The sequence below is a fragment of the Carettochelys insculpta genome, chromosome 3, assembly GCF_033958435.1.
Source record: "Carettochelys insculpta isolate YL-2023 chromosome 3, ASM3395843v1, whole genome shotgun sequence".
NCBI lineage: Eukaryota > Metazoa > Chordata > Testudines > Carettochelyidae > Carettochelys > Carettochelys insculpta.
Genome location: NC_134139.1, coordinates 152,252,814 through 152,265,681, shown reverse-complemented (window position 1 = coordinate 152,265,681; position 12,868 = coordinate 152,252,814). Strand labels below are relative to the sequence as shown.

The following is a 12,868-nucleotide window of genomic DNA, read 5'->3' as shown; positions in this document are numbered from 1 at the left end:
CGATCTCCCTGAGCTTCTGAGGGGAAGGCAAGCCCCTCCCCACCCACAACCACTCAGGCCAATCTAGCAGTGATAGGAAAACCCCTTCCTAGCCCTAAAAGGTGAAAAATATGATGACCACAGCAAGGGTGTTGAAAATCCAACATACTTTCCTGCTTAAGGAATAGCTGATCTAGCAGTCATCTAGATTAAAATAGAAAAGTCTTTATATGACCAACAAGTGCATGTTATATGATCAGCTGAAGAGCTGACTGTGGAAAGTGGGAAACAACTGAAATTTCAGTCTCAGCTCTTTTCTGCCTCTTTGTAAAAGATACGCACAGAAAGAAGTATAAGGAAGATAACTATATCTACATGAGCCAATGACATTTTTTAAAAAACCTTCAAAACATAAACTCTGATACAAACCAGGTAATATTTGATGGAAATAGCGTATTATTGAATTACTATGTAATGTGCATATTGTTTAGCAGTTGGGCCCAGTAAAGTAATACAATATTTACTAATGTCCAGTGTTATTTATACTTGATTTTATTACAACATTTAGTTTTCTTTGTTACTAGGAAATGTGATTTAAAAACATTTTTCACATTCACATTTCAGTGTTCTGTTTCTCCCCAGTCCCTTCTTCAACTGCTGTTTCTTGCAGCACTTTTTATCTTGTCTAGGGAGGTCGGTGGGAGGGGATCATGTTTAATCCCATGAGTGGTAGTCTTGTTAAAAAGTAGTGCAACTAGCTACATACCCCCAGAGTCTTAAATAATGATCGTTCTCTTCCCTAGCATGGAGTGAAGTCCTGCTGTTTCAGGCCCCAGTGCCTTTGCATCACCTTGCCTGAATTAATGCAATAATAGAAAAGGATCTGTGATTTAAACTACTAATTAAAAAACTCATTCATAAAGATATCACTTTTCCATTTATCAGCCACTTCCTTCATTATCATTATAATACATAATTAAAACTTTATTCTTCACATTTCCTGTATTTTACTTCTTTTTTCATTTTTTTGACATCTCATTTCACAGGCAGTCCAGAAAAGTGGAAAAATATAACAGCCAAAAACAGACTAGGAAAGACCCCGCATCTGAAACTGAAAGGTAGGACTGATATTACAATATGCAGAAACCTTCTGTCTTTGTCATGCTAACTCTAATACTGGCAGCTACTTCAAATGTCTCTGTAAAACACTAAATTATTAAAATTTCCAAACAGATTCATGCTGCCTTAGTGTAAATTATTAATGAGTTCACAGGTATGTTACAAGATTTTCCTTGCCTGGCATGTTAGCCTCATATGTGTTATGTCATAGTATAAAAGTTGTCTGGATTTCTTCATTTATGAATAAACCAATAAATAAATCTGCATAGGTCATGATCAAAAGTTACTTTTGCATAAATTTAATTATTCAAATCCTGTATCCATTAAGACCGGGAAGTTTTGGCACTGTATCTCTGGAATCAGGATTTGGATCAACTTGTATAATACATTGAAGCAGTGAAAAAAAATTGCTTTTGTTGTACTTCACCACTGACATAGCTGCCTGGTTTCTTATATTTTAAAAATAATTTTGACAATGAGACAAATCTATGTACCAAATGTGGAGCTAAAAATAAATAATTGCAAAACAGATTATCCTGATATGACAGAAGTTGCACAACTGAAGTTGCAAAAATTAAAGAACAGGTGTATTCAGATATCAATGTGTGATGTGATGTACATCCTTTATTTTCTAAGGTATCCATTTCACCTTGTAAATAGAAATAACTTAATGTGGAAAAATACTACAATTTGCAATTATGTATCATTAATATATCTATTTAAAAAACCTTCCGGCAGAGAGTGAGCACAGAAATCAGTAGAGGTGGCCCTCATTTCCCATGGTTCTCAGGGGAGCTAAAGCCATCCCCTATGGTGTATGGCGTGTAAGAAACTGGACAGGAAACTGGGAGGAAAAACAGTGTGGGTGAAATTCTGGAAACTTAGGGAGTAAGGGGAAATAAAGGGTGCCAGGGGGAGAATATGAGAGGAAGGAGATCAGGGAAAAGGGAAGGAAAACATGCAAAGCGAGCAAATTACTGTAAGAGCCATGTGGAGAAAGAGAATCTGAGGGAGCAAGCAGGGAGATATAAGGGGAGTAAAGGGAGGCAAGGTGTTGCTGAGGGAAGGGAGTGGGTACAGAATGACTTTTGGTAGCACCAGAGGAAATAGGACAGAGCAAATAAAGACCTCCTCTGATCTGGCCATTTGGTGCATGTATTTAAGGATAATTTTGAACCTGAAATGATTGCGTGCAGACAGTGTGGGCTGCTTCCTTCTAAAGCAGAATATTGGACAACCTCCTCCCTGCACAACTTACTTTAAAACATCTCATGAGTTTTAAAGAAGTTGAATCTTTGGGGTCAGGGGTCTGAGTCTTGATTTTTGATTACTTGGGATTCTTTATATGACCAACAAGTGCATGTTATATAATCAGCTGAAGAGCTGACTGTGGAAAGTGGGAAACAACTGACATTTCAGTCTCAGCTCTTTTCTGCCTCTTTGTAAAAGATATGCACAGAAAGAAGTATAAGGAAGATAACTATACCTACATGAGCCAATGTTTCTCTGCTTTTTGTGTTCCAAGAATAACTACACATACAGTTATATTACATTAAGATATACTGTATTCTATGCCTACAAGAAGTTAGTTGTCTCCTGATAACAAATAATCTACATCTGAGATTGAAGCTTTACTGAACACTTCAGTTTTGATAGCACTGGCACAAAAGACAAGAAATATAAAATGTTTACATTTTGGTTAGCCTTCTTTTATCTTTCTGTGAGCAGATTTGAGACTGGATACATCTGAGACATATACAATATCTTTGCACTAATTTATATGTGCAAGATTTAATGTATTTGTAGCTTGGCACTGTAGTGTCATGGCTTCAATTGTGTTAAGATCCCATACAGTTATGCAGGAGCCAGTCTTATATTATGACAACAATCATGAACGTGTCTGAGTTCCATTTTTTAGAAATGTGATATTTGTTGTCTGGAAGATTATAAAATTAATCTGGACATCTTGAAATTATTTCTTTATTTTTTGAAAAGCATCCATGTCCCTAAGTCAAGTGACTTCCTGGTTGATATAAATAATTTGTCTTTTTGATAGTAACCACAGGAGAGGGAATTCAGACTACAGGAACAGGCCAGGGAATGGTGAATTCTGCTTTTTTCTTTTGTTACTTAATGGCACATCATGTCTTTAGAGTGAATGTGTCACCTGACATCTAATAATGAGGGATATCTACACCGGACAGAACAGTATCGTTTATTATTTCATTATTTGTGTAATATGACAACAATACAGTTAGGCAGTTTAGTTAATATGCCAATTTACCCAGTGTTGCTTAGGTCCTTATCTCAATTAAGTTTTTTTAAATAACAGGAAAATGTGCATGCTTTATTTAAATGATTGTATTTTTCCAAAATAGTTTTTCTGAAGTTAATTTTTATTTTGGATTTCTTTAATTTTTTTTAGTAATTTTTAAAATGGATAATCAAGTATATTTTCTTCATTTCTATAAACCCTTGTCAGTCACTATGTTGTAAAATAAAAAAGAACAGCATCAATTTGGTTTCCAATGTCATTTACTGCTAGTTTTCAAACAATATGCAAATATTTAGTGGTGCCAAAACAGAGCACTACTCCACATTTTTCCATTTTTCTCTTTTCTGTAAGGTTTATGAAGAGGCAATCCTATTTTAGGTTTATCTTATTTTTCTACCTCATCTGGGTTAGGCTCTTTCAACATTCATTCAGTTCTCTCAGTTTTGAGGACTGGACTTAATTTGATGATTCTGTCTCTTTTCTGTTTGGTTTTCTGATAAACGGTCCTATTCCAGGCACATCCCATTTTCCTGACACAACCTAACACTTACGTCGCTTTAAGTTACTGAATTTGGTGGTCCTAGCTCTTACCATTTAGGAGGAGTTCTTGACCAAACAGATAAAAGCATAGATAATTCGCAGCTCGTTCAGAGAAAATACTACACTGGAACAGTCCTCCTCCTCCTCTTCTCTCCACCCCAAGAGAACCAGACTGGGGACTTCTCCTCTTCATCTCACCACCACAAGAGAACCAGACTGGGGACTTCTAGAGGATTATCCTCAGATTAGTTCTGCCTGCCTGCCTTCACTACAGTTCAGGCATGCAGCATCAGTGCAGTCACCTAATTGCCATCATCATTGAAACCAACGTCCATGTTCTGAAGTCTAAGTCTATAACAGGAGCAAGATAAGTTCATGGGAGGTAATTCCATCAGTGACTATTAGCCAGAATGGGCAAATATGTAAAACTATGTTCTCAAATGTCACTAGCCTCTGTTTGCCAGAAGCTGATAATGGACATGCAGATGGATCACACAAAGATTACCTGTTCTGTTTGTTTTCTCTGGAGCATCTGGCATTGGCCACTATCGGAGGACTCACTGCTGGGCTAGATCAGTGTTTCTAAATTTTTTTTTTTTTTTGCAAAGTACCCCCAGACTTCTCTTTTGTACCCCTATGGGTAAGCATAGCAGTAGTTGAGAAACATGGTCCTAAGGTATTCTGAAGTCTTGAACAAGTGCCATTCAACTTTCCCAGATTACTGTGCTCTTTCCAGGAGTCAGATTTGTTTTGCATATCAGCAGGTTACACCTCACTTAAAAACTATTTACTTACAATAACATGAAAAAGTATCGCAGAAGATTACTAGGGAACGCTTGCTGACTTTCTGCCATTTTATTGTCAAATAAATGAATTTGAATAGTATTATTGTACTCCTATTTCAGAACAAGGCATATGAGAAGCAGCTGAAGCAAGTCATTGTCTGAATGAGCTTTTATAATGCACTAACTTTACTAATATTTTCTTGTAGCCTGTTGTAAAACTAGGCAGATATCTAGATGAGTTGACGTACCTCCTGGGAGACTTCGGTATACCCCCAAGGTACACATACCCTGGTTGAGAAACACTGGGTTAAAATGGATCATTGGTCTGACCTAGTATAGGTGTTCTTATATTCTTTCTTCTGGTTCCTCACTGGGACGGAGGGAGGGAAGGAGGGAGAAGTAGTGCCTAGATCCTAGTACTGCCCACGGTGAGAGGGTCTCTCCAGTGCAGTTTGGGGTCCTGGAGGATGACGGGTGGTGGCCCTAGCTGGTCGTCATTTTACTCCCTGCCCTCCAGTGCAGTAGCCTCTGCCTTTAGTTGCTTCTGCCAAGAGGAGTCTGTGTCTAGAAATGCACAACTCAGTCACCCAAATAATCTTAGGCCTCACCTCTTGTTCCATTATGCAGTAAGCCTCTGATTCTGACTAATGTGTTGTCATAGCTGTCTTGATCCCAAGGTATTAGAGAGACAAAGTAGGTGAGGTATTGTATTTTATCAGACCAACCTCTGTGGGTGAGAGAGACAGGCTTCAAACTTATACAGAGCTCATTTTCGGGTCTGGGAAAGGTACTCAGGCTGTCCTGGATAACTACATAGTGGAACAAATGGGTTAAACATAGATAGATACCATCTTACCCACTTTGTCTCTTTGATTATGACTAAAGCATTTTAGGATGTATGGCCCTTTATTAGATAGAATTAATTTTTATCACATTAGCGATTTGCGTCCCTCAAGGTGACACTACAAGACATAATTAAAGATGGCTGCCAGATTCTATTTTACATAATGGGACTGCAGCCATTGACTACCTTCTGATAACAAAATGGCCATTGCCCCCACTCCCCATTGTACCGTTGCCCACCAGTGGAAATAAAGTGAAGATGCCCTAAGGAAAGAGGTGCCCTCTATGATTTATGGAGGTTTGGAGGAGTAAGTGAATGGAAGCAGTGGCCATATTTCTAATGGGGTCTGAATTACTTAAAGGACAGATTTTTAATTAAGTTTGCCTCATAAAATCTCAGAAAATTCATTCTATATTCATGAGCAAGTGCTGTAATTTTGGGCTGGTATATTGTATTGGTCCTACAATAGACCAATAAGAAGCTGAATCCCTGCTTTAAGTCCCTCCATGAAATTCGTTGTTTCTCTAGAGGTGTCCCCAAAGCCAAACTAGAAGTAGTGTCATAGTCCGCTTTAGAACTATGTAAATACTAGCAAAAAAAAAAAAACCCCAAAAACACTAATTCAAAAAAGCTTATTAATATGGAGTATTACACAAGGAATAAAAGGGAAACAGGCGGGTGCGCATTGTGAGTGGGTGGATATATGGTTAGTCCTTTGTTTATGGTGGGATTTTTAATACATGAGTGGATGCCTGTTACTGTAGTGTAGAAATCTGAAAAAAATCATAAATAAAATACTGTAAATGGAAGCAGAGAGATGGTTAAGTTCAAAAGTACTAAACAACAATGCATTTTAGGGAATGTCACACGTTTGTGAAAAGCAGGTAAAAATTTAAAAGACAAGTTCAGGTGATTATATTTAACTTTACATTATTATACTGAGGCCATTTACGAAATACAGTTTTTGTTGTTATTCCTGAAGAACCATATTTCTAATTTAAGCCCCAGTTCAGTAATACTTAAGCATGTCTTATTTTAAGCACGTGAGTTGTCCCCAAGAGAATAGTGGGATTGTATATGTACTTAAGTACCTTACTGAACTGGGGCCTTAGTGGGAATTCAGGTAGAATTTTAACAACGGTAAGAATGTGCATTTTGAAAACTTATGTTTTGTGGTTAAAAGTAGGCTTCGATATTTTTCTTTCTCATGATAGCATTTCATCAGCGATTTTTCCAGATCTGCATCCACTTTCATTTTCTACAGTTAAAGCTACTGACGATGAAGCAAATATTTTTGGCCAAAAAACTGTTAATCAACGCAGTTTATGAACTACAGGGTTACATGGAATATTTATCTACCATGAAAGTTTTAGTTTAGCTTTTGAAAACAAAGTTATAGGTTGAATAAATAATTTTTTTCAGAGTCTGAAAATGTGAATGTATGTCTTATTAAGCAGGCTTCTGTTGATTTCGCTGGTGGAGGGAGGCATGGGGAAACGTATGTGGAGCTAATGACTGAACAACTTCTTTTTGGCCCTAATGTTTTAGGGTTCTGCCACCATGTCTTTCTAGAAGGGGACTTCCAACCCCAAGAACAACTGAGCAGCCAGTCATTAGGGGAAAGCATCACACTCGCTCAAGGTCGAGTGAGCATTCTAGTATCAGACCTTTATGCTCTATACATCATCTAGTTCCAGGAGGGTCGGCGCCACCTTCTCCACTTCTGACAAGGTTCCTATTAAATGTACAGCACAGCATTCATGTCCTACCTTCCAGATGTCAGTGTGGTGTTGTACCTCCCTGAATATATCACTCCTTCTGGCACAGTACTATAATCCTTTTTCCATGGTACTTACACTTCTCCCATATCCTCTGCACCATCTATTTCACTGTCCAGATGATATTTTTGACTGTTGAAATGACACAATTGGGGATCATGAGAGTTAAGATTTGACTGTGTTTTGTCCTTCCATTGTTTTGTTTATGTATACATACAGAAACCTGCAAAATATTTTGTTTTAATAATGTGCTATAAATAGCACACAATTAACTCTTGTTTTACAGCAGAATGTTAGGGAAATGTCATTTCGCCTCTGCAATGCCAAAGGTCACCATCTGTAATTTGTTTAACTTGTATTAATATTTTGCAAATAATAGCAAACTATGAGAAATTAGATATGTGTAACTTTAATATATTAGAAAAACGAAACATGTTTAGAAAATATAATATTGTATATGTCAGTAATCTATCTGTTCTCATCTATGTATTTTAGCAGTAGTATTCCAGGTTACCCAGAATGGCCTTAGGATTTTTATATGTGATGTTACTTTTTTCTCACAGGTGTCTGGTATGTTAAGATCAGTGTGTCCACATGAAGTCAAACTATTTAGAAATTATGCTAGAAACAGTTCATTTATTCACACAATCAAAGTGAAAGAATTTAGGATTTCTGTGAAACTGGTTTAAGAATTAGCAAAAATACACACTATAAATATTAACAACAGCAATGCCAATAAAGAACAGCCATATTTCTTCAAAATAAATGTTCAGACAAGCTACTTTACCTCTATAGTACTGTATTAGATTCTTATAACTAAATTCTCTGGGGGCCTGCATTAATTCAAACTGTGTATAAAATTTTGCAAAATTAAAATAGTAATATTTTACACTCCTTGCATTGGTGGAAATGACTGTACAAGGTGAGAAATAATGGTTAACAAAGCCCTTAGACTCCTGTCTGAAGTTTGTAATTCCTGTCTAATGTTTCCTCTAGAAAAATTTTAAAATTTTGAGGTTGGAAGTATTTCCTGAGTTAAATTCAGTTAGCTCGCCAGGCACTGAGGAAGATACAAATAGGACAATATGGCATACATAAAATTTCTGCATCTTTCATACATGCATTTTAATAATCTTATCACTCAGAATGTATTGATCCAGATTTTATTTGGACTATTTTATTTCATCTTCATTCCATCTGCAGAATACACCAACAAGGAAGTCCATCTCAGTCGCCTCCTGCAGACACATCGTTCAGCAGTCGTAGGGGAAGACAACTTCCACAAGTTCCAGTAAGAAGCAGCAGTATAGAGCAAGGTATCATATAATGAGTTTATCATAGTTCAGAATCTTGGGTTTCCTTCCTTACCTTACTTTGCTTTGTCTTTGATAACAAAATGTTCAGTGCTTTATTTATTTGAAACCACAAAGCAATATACTTGAAAGAAAAAAATAGATTAGAAAGTATTGTAGAATTTGATTAGTTGATTATTCTATAGTCTTCTGATTTGTTTTGATTTGGCTTTTGCTGTATACTTTAAAATTTCTCTTGCAAACGTTCCATTATCTTAGCACATACCTATTCATGACCCAGGTTTAGTTCGAGTTCTGGCCATAGAGCTCAGTGATGGTACTTCTAACACCACTTTGCTCATGTTCTGTTAACTCAGATATGTTGGATAAGATTAAGTGTTGTTCTTTGCTGCTAGAAATGAATGAAAGTCAGACAATATCAATCTCTTCTTTGTTCTGATAGTCAGATAAAGTTCTGCTGCACAGGGTGAAAACATCTAGCAGTAAAAATGCGAAAGCATGGGTCGTGAACTGGTGCATGTTTAGGGAAACAATTGGTTAAGCAAAGAGAACGTTTCCTTATTGAAGAGTGCAAAGTTGAGCTAGGTTGCTGCGAGAGGGTACTGTACCCAAACATACTGATATTAACACTTGTTTGGTATTTCCTGTCCCATCAACATATACTGCATCTCAAGAGTTGGTTACTATATGACAACAAATTGGCCGTGAAATATAGTTTAGTTTGATCTTTGGAACTATGTGTAAACTTAGTTTTCTCTGTTTTTCAAGCAAGTGTCAGTGCATTGATTATAGCAGACAACTCGAAACTAATATGACTAATTTTTGCAGATCTTTCTACCAAGTGAAAACTAGTGCATGTGAGAGCTTCTAATGTTTGTACTTCCTGTGTTTCCAGAAGTATGGACAGAAACCTCCCAAAACAGACCGTGTAGTTTGCTTAGGCTTCTTTTCCATGCTAGATGTACCATACGCTTCCTTGCATAATAATGCATTAGTTGACTGGTTACATGAGCTTTATGGGTGTGAGCCATCCTGAAAGTATAGCAGGCATGCTCACTTGCACATGAAAATGTTTTCCTGTTTACTATGTTTATTTATCATGAATATTCACTGTACTTTACTGAATTTAACTGATGAATTTGACTAACTCTGAATTTTATATATTTTACATTCAGTTTTTCTAGTTACGTTAAGAGCTAGAGGACTCTCTCGGTTGTAAGCTTGTGGCAAACTGGCAAATTACCTCTGTGGCTTTTTTTTTTTTTCCTTGCCTGGTGTATCTCTGAGTTGAGAGCTATGTAGGAATGAAATTATGGTCTGATTTCATACATGCTAAGTGTCATATTCTTATGTGATTCCTGTATATTTGACACAGGACATGAAAAGATTATATCTCGTCTGTCACTTTTGTTTTGAGTATAAGTATTTTTCTCTTGTGGATATTCACTTATCACTATATCATTTAAGATGTAAATTTTAGATGAACACAGAATCTTGTATGAGCTGTGAGACTGAAAGGAGGGAGATTGTTTGTTTCCTTTTTTCTTAACTATATAACTGCAATCAAAACTGAAGCAAAAATTAGCATATGTTCAGACGATATTGTGAGCCCAAATGAAGTGAAGAACTGATATTTCAAGCTGTGAATACCTTGGCGATATATTCTCTTGCGTCATAAATATACAAGGGTTAAAAAAAAGCCTTGTTATTACTCTAGGGCTATATGTTCTATACTTCATGTCAGTGAACTGAAAATGTGGCCTGAGGCTGAAGGAAAGACTCGTTCCTTTACATATGGATTTTTTTTTTCCTTTTGAATGATAGTTTTGCCATTTCATTGAAGATACTTTTTTCCATTCTTTCCCTCTGTTTAAGCTATTGTGGTTGGGTGTGCAGGTACCTTTGTACAAGCAAACATAAAAAGTGTTGCTGCTTAAGTGTTGGATAGAATACAGACATGATTACTATACATTTTTCTGATGTGCAACTCAGTGAAATGTAGGCTATGAAACAAAATATTTGCTCTGATTCAGTGAATCGCGTTCTGCCATCTGGTACAACTGTCCAACTCCCATCCTAATGTCAGTGATTCAGGGTATTATCCAAAATTTATTGAAGTCAGTGGAAAATTTTCTATTAATTTTAATTGGTATTGGATAGGTCCTAAATGATTTCAGTTCACAGCCAGGTTACATGAATGTGCCAGATGGCAGGATCTGTTAATGTTATGGGGAGTTGCATTTTTGGGTTCAGTATTCTTTGCATTTCCTTCAGTTGTAAATAAAGGTGTGTAGTGTTGGTGAATACTGACATCCTGCATTGGAAGGGTATACATATACTAAAATATTATGAATATATGGTAGGTCATGTTAATTCTCCTGAATTAAGAGGGGGTGAATACAAATTTTTTTACAGCTAAATCTGTTTTGTGGACAAAAATAATTGTAGAAAGGTTATAGGGATGTGTATCAACCACGAGTGATATCATTCAGTATGATTTTCCATAGATGACGTAAGAGCTTTCATTAAAACAATTTGAGAATTGTGTAAAGATCTTGCTGTGGCAGAGGAGAGTGGGTGTTGGAGTGAGAAGTCACAAGCAGTTTTACTTTTTGTCTTGATGAATAATGTTATTTTGGAGCTGTTTATTCTGTAATAAATTATGACATTTATTCTAATGCATCTTTTACAGGATTCATGCATTATCTCAGAAATTCAGTTTTCGTGATTGTTAAATAAGAACTGAAAAAAGTAGTTCTGGTTTATTGCCTGTATCAGACAATGACTGATAAGCTAATACTCCTGGAATCGGCTTTAACTTGGAGCTGGCGGAAAGCCAACTTTTGAGTAAGTTTGTCAGTTTAGAAGTGTCCATAACATTAGAAATACTATATAGAAAACCATAGGAAAGAAAACTCAGAGTAAAGGATGGTAATGATCCCATTGCATCATAGAGGCAGATCAGTCAGGAACAGTGGAGATCCCAGATCCTAATTTTGCAGGTAAGAGGAAATTCCAGTGTAAGATATCTTTTTGTCCCTAAAACTCCAAGCTATATAATTTGTAGAGAACTTTAGGGGGCTTGTAGTTCTAAAGGGGGTCAGTGCCTTTGTGTGTTTTAAAAAATAATTATCAGCTTGTTTATTTAGAAGAACTATAAGACATACAATGCTATTTTTAGCCCATTGAAATATGTAAAAAATTTTAGCACTCAGACTCTGAGCTTAGAGCTTCTCTCAAGCAACAGAAATTTGAGTGAAAGTCAGGATAATGTTTGAGTCAAGTGGACTGAAATGTAAATATGGACCTCGGTATGCAACTATGCCAGTGGTATCATGGCAAAAATTTTTAGACTCCTGTGATGTGGATCTCATTGTAGGATCAGGACCTGAGAGGTCTGCAAGGGAAAACTAGGCTCTACAGGTGTCTTTACATAATTCACATTTCTCAGCCTTTGTAAGTATTTGGAAATAAGCTACCATGAAGTGGTCATTATTCAGACTTGTAATATTTTGAAATATATATTTTTTTCCTTGTTTTAATTGGCAATATTAAAAAGGACATAAAAATAACATGTAGATTTTTACTCAGTAGTTAAATTAATAAAATTCTAAGCTCTCGCAAAGAATATGTGTTCTTAGTTTGTCACATTGTGCTGTGTGATTCTAAAAGACTTAAATCACTCTGGTATTATAATACATGATATGTAAGTGGCAAGTCAAGAATGAAGTTTCTGCATTAACTATGAATTTTTCTAATGGTGTATCACAAGTTTTGGTGCAGTTTCATAGATTTTATTGTTAGAGTCTTTGTCCACAGTCTTCACTCAGTCCTTTCTGTATAATAATAAGAACTGATTTAATTGGAGTCTGACCTGAGTAAGGTTTTCAGGTTGAGTCCATCCACTGTTGTTTCATAACTATTCACTTTTATTATTGAAGGAAATTGGAACAGACTGGTGTTCCATGGCAGTTTTGCCCCCCACTCCCAGGCCATCTTTTGTTGAAGTAGATTGTATTTTGAAAAATAAATAACTGAGAGGCATGTGGCTAAGAAAAGGATTGTTATACCTTATTCAAATTTCTGAACCAATGAGACACATGTATGATTGTATTTCTTATGAAAACTACTTTTCAAGAATCCCTTTAGATACATCAGATCACTGTCCTCTCCTATCATTTGACTCTTTAACAAAATGATTTTTCCTTTGGCTAACAAAATGTTTCACATTGCAT

At 36.2% G+C, this 12,868-nt stretch overlaps 1 protein-coding gene across 42 annotated transcripts in view; it reads left to right on the top strand.

Annotated features, from left to right (window-relative positions):
- RIMS1 (regulating synaptic membrane exocytosis 1) overlaps nucleotides 1-12,868 on the top strand; it is a 423,063-nt gene that overhangs the window by 287,587 nt on the left and 122,608 nt on the right. For 25 of the 42 annotated variants that reach the window (XM_074991019.1, XM_074991025.1, XM_074991017.1 and 22 more), the window contains 3 exons: nucleotides 1,026-1,097; nucleotides 7,091-7,273; nucleotides 8,524-8,636. In XM_074991019.1, coding sequence (XP_074847120.1) covers nucleotides 1,026-1,097; nucleotides 7,091-7,273; nucleotides 8,524-8,636 — 368 coding nt within the window. The remainder of the gene's footprint in view (nucleotides 1-1,025; nucleotides 1,098-7,090; nucleotides 7,274-8,523; nucleotides 8,637-12,868) is intronic. The other 17 variants (XM_074991031.1, XM_074991050.1, XM_074991030.1 and 14 more) reach the window with 1 other exon arrangement.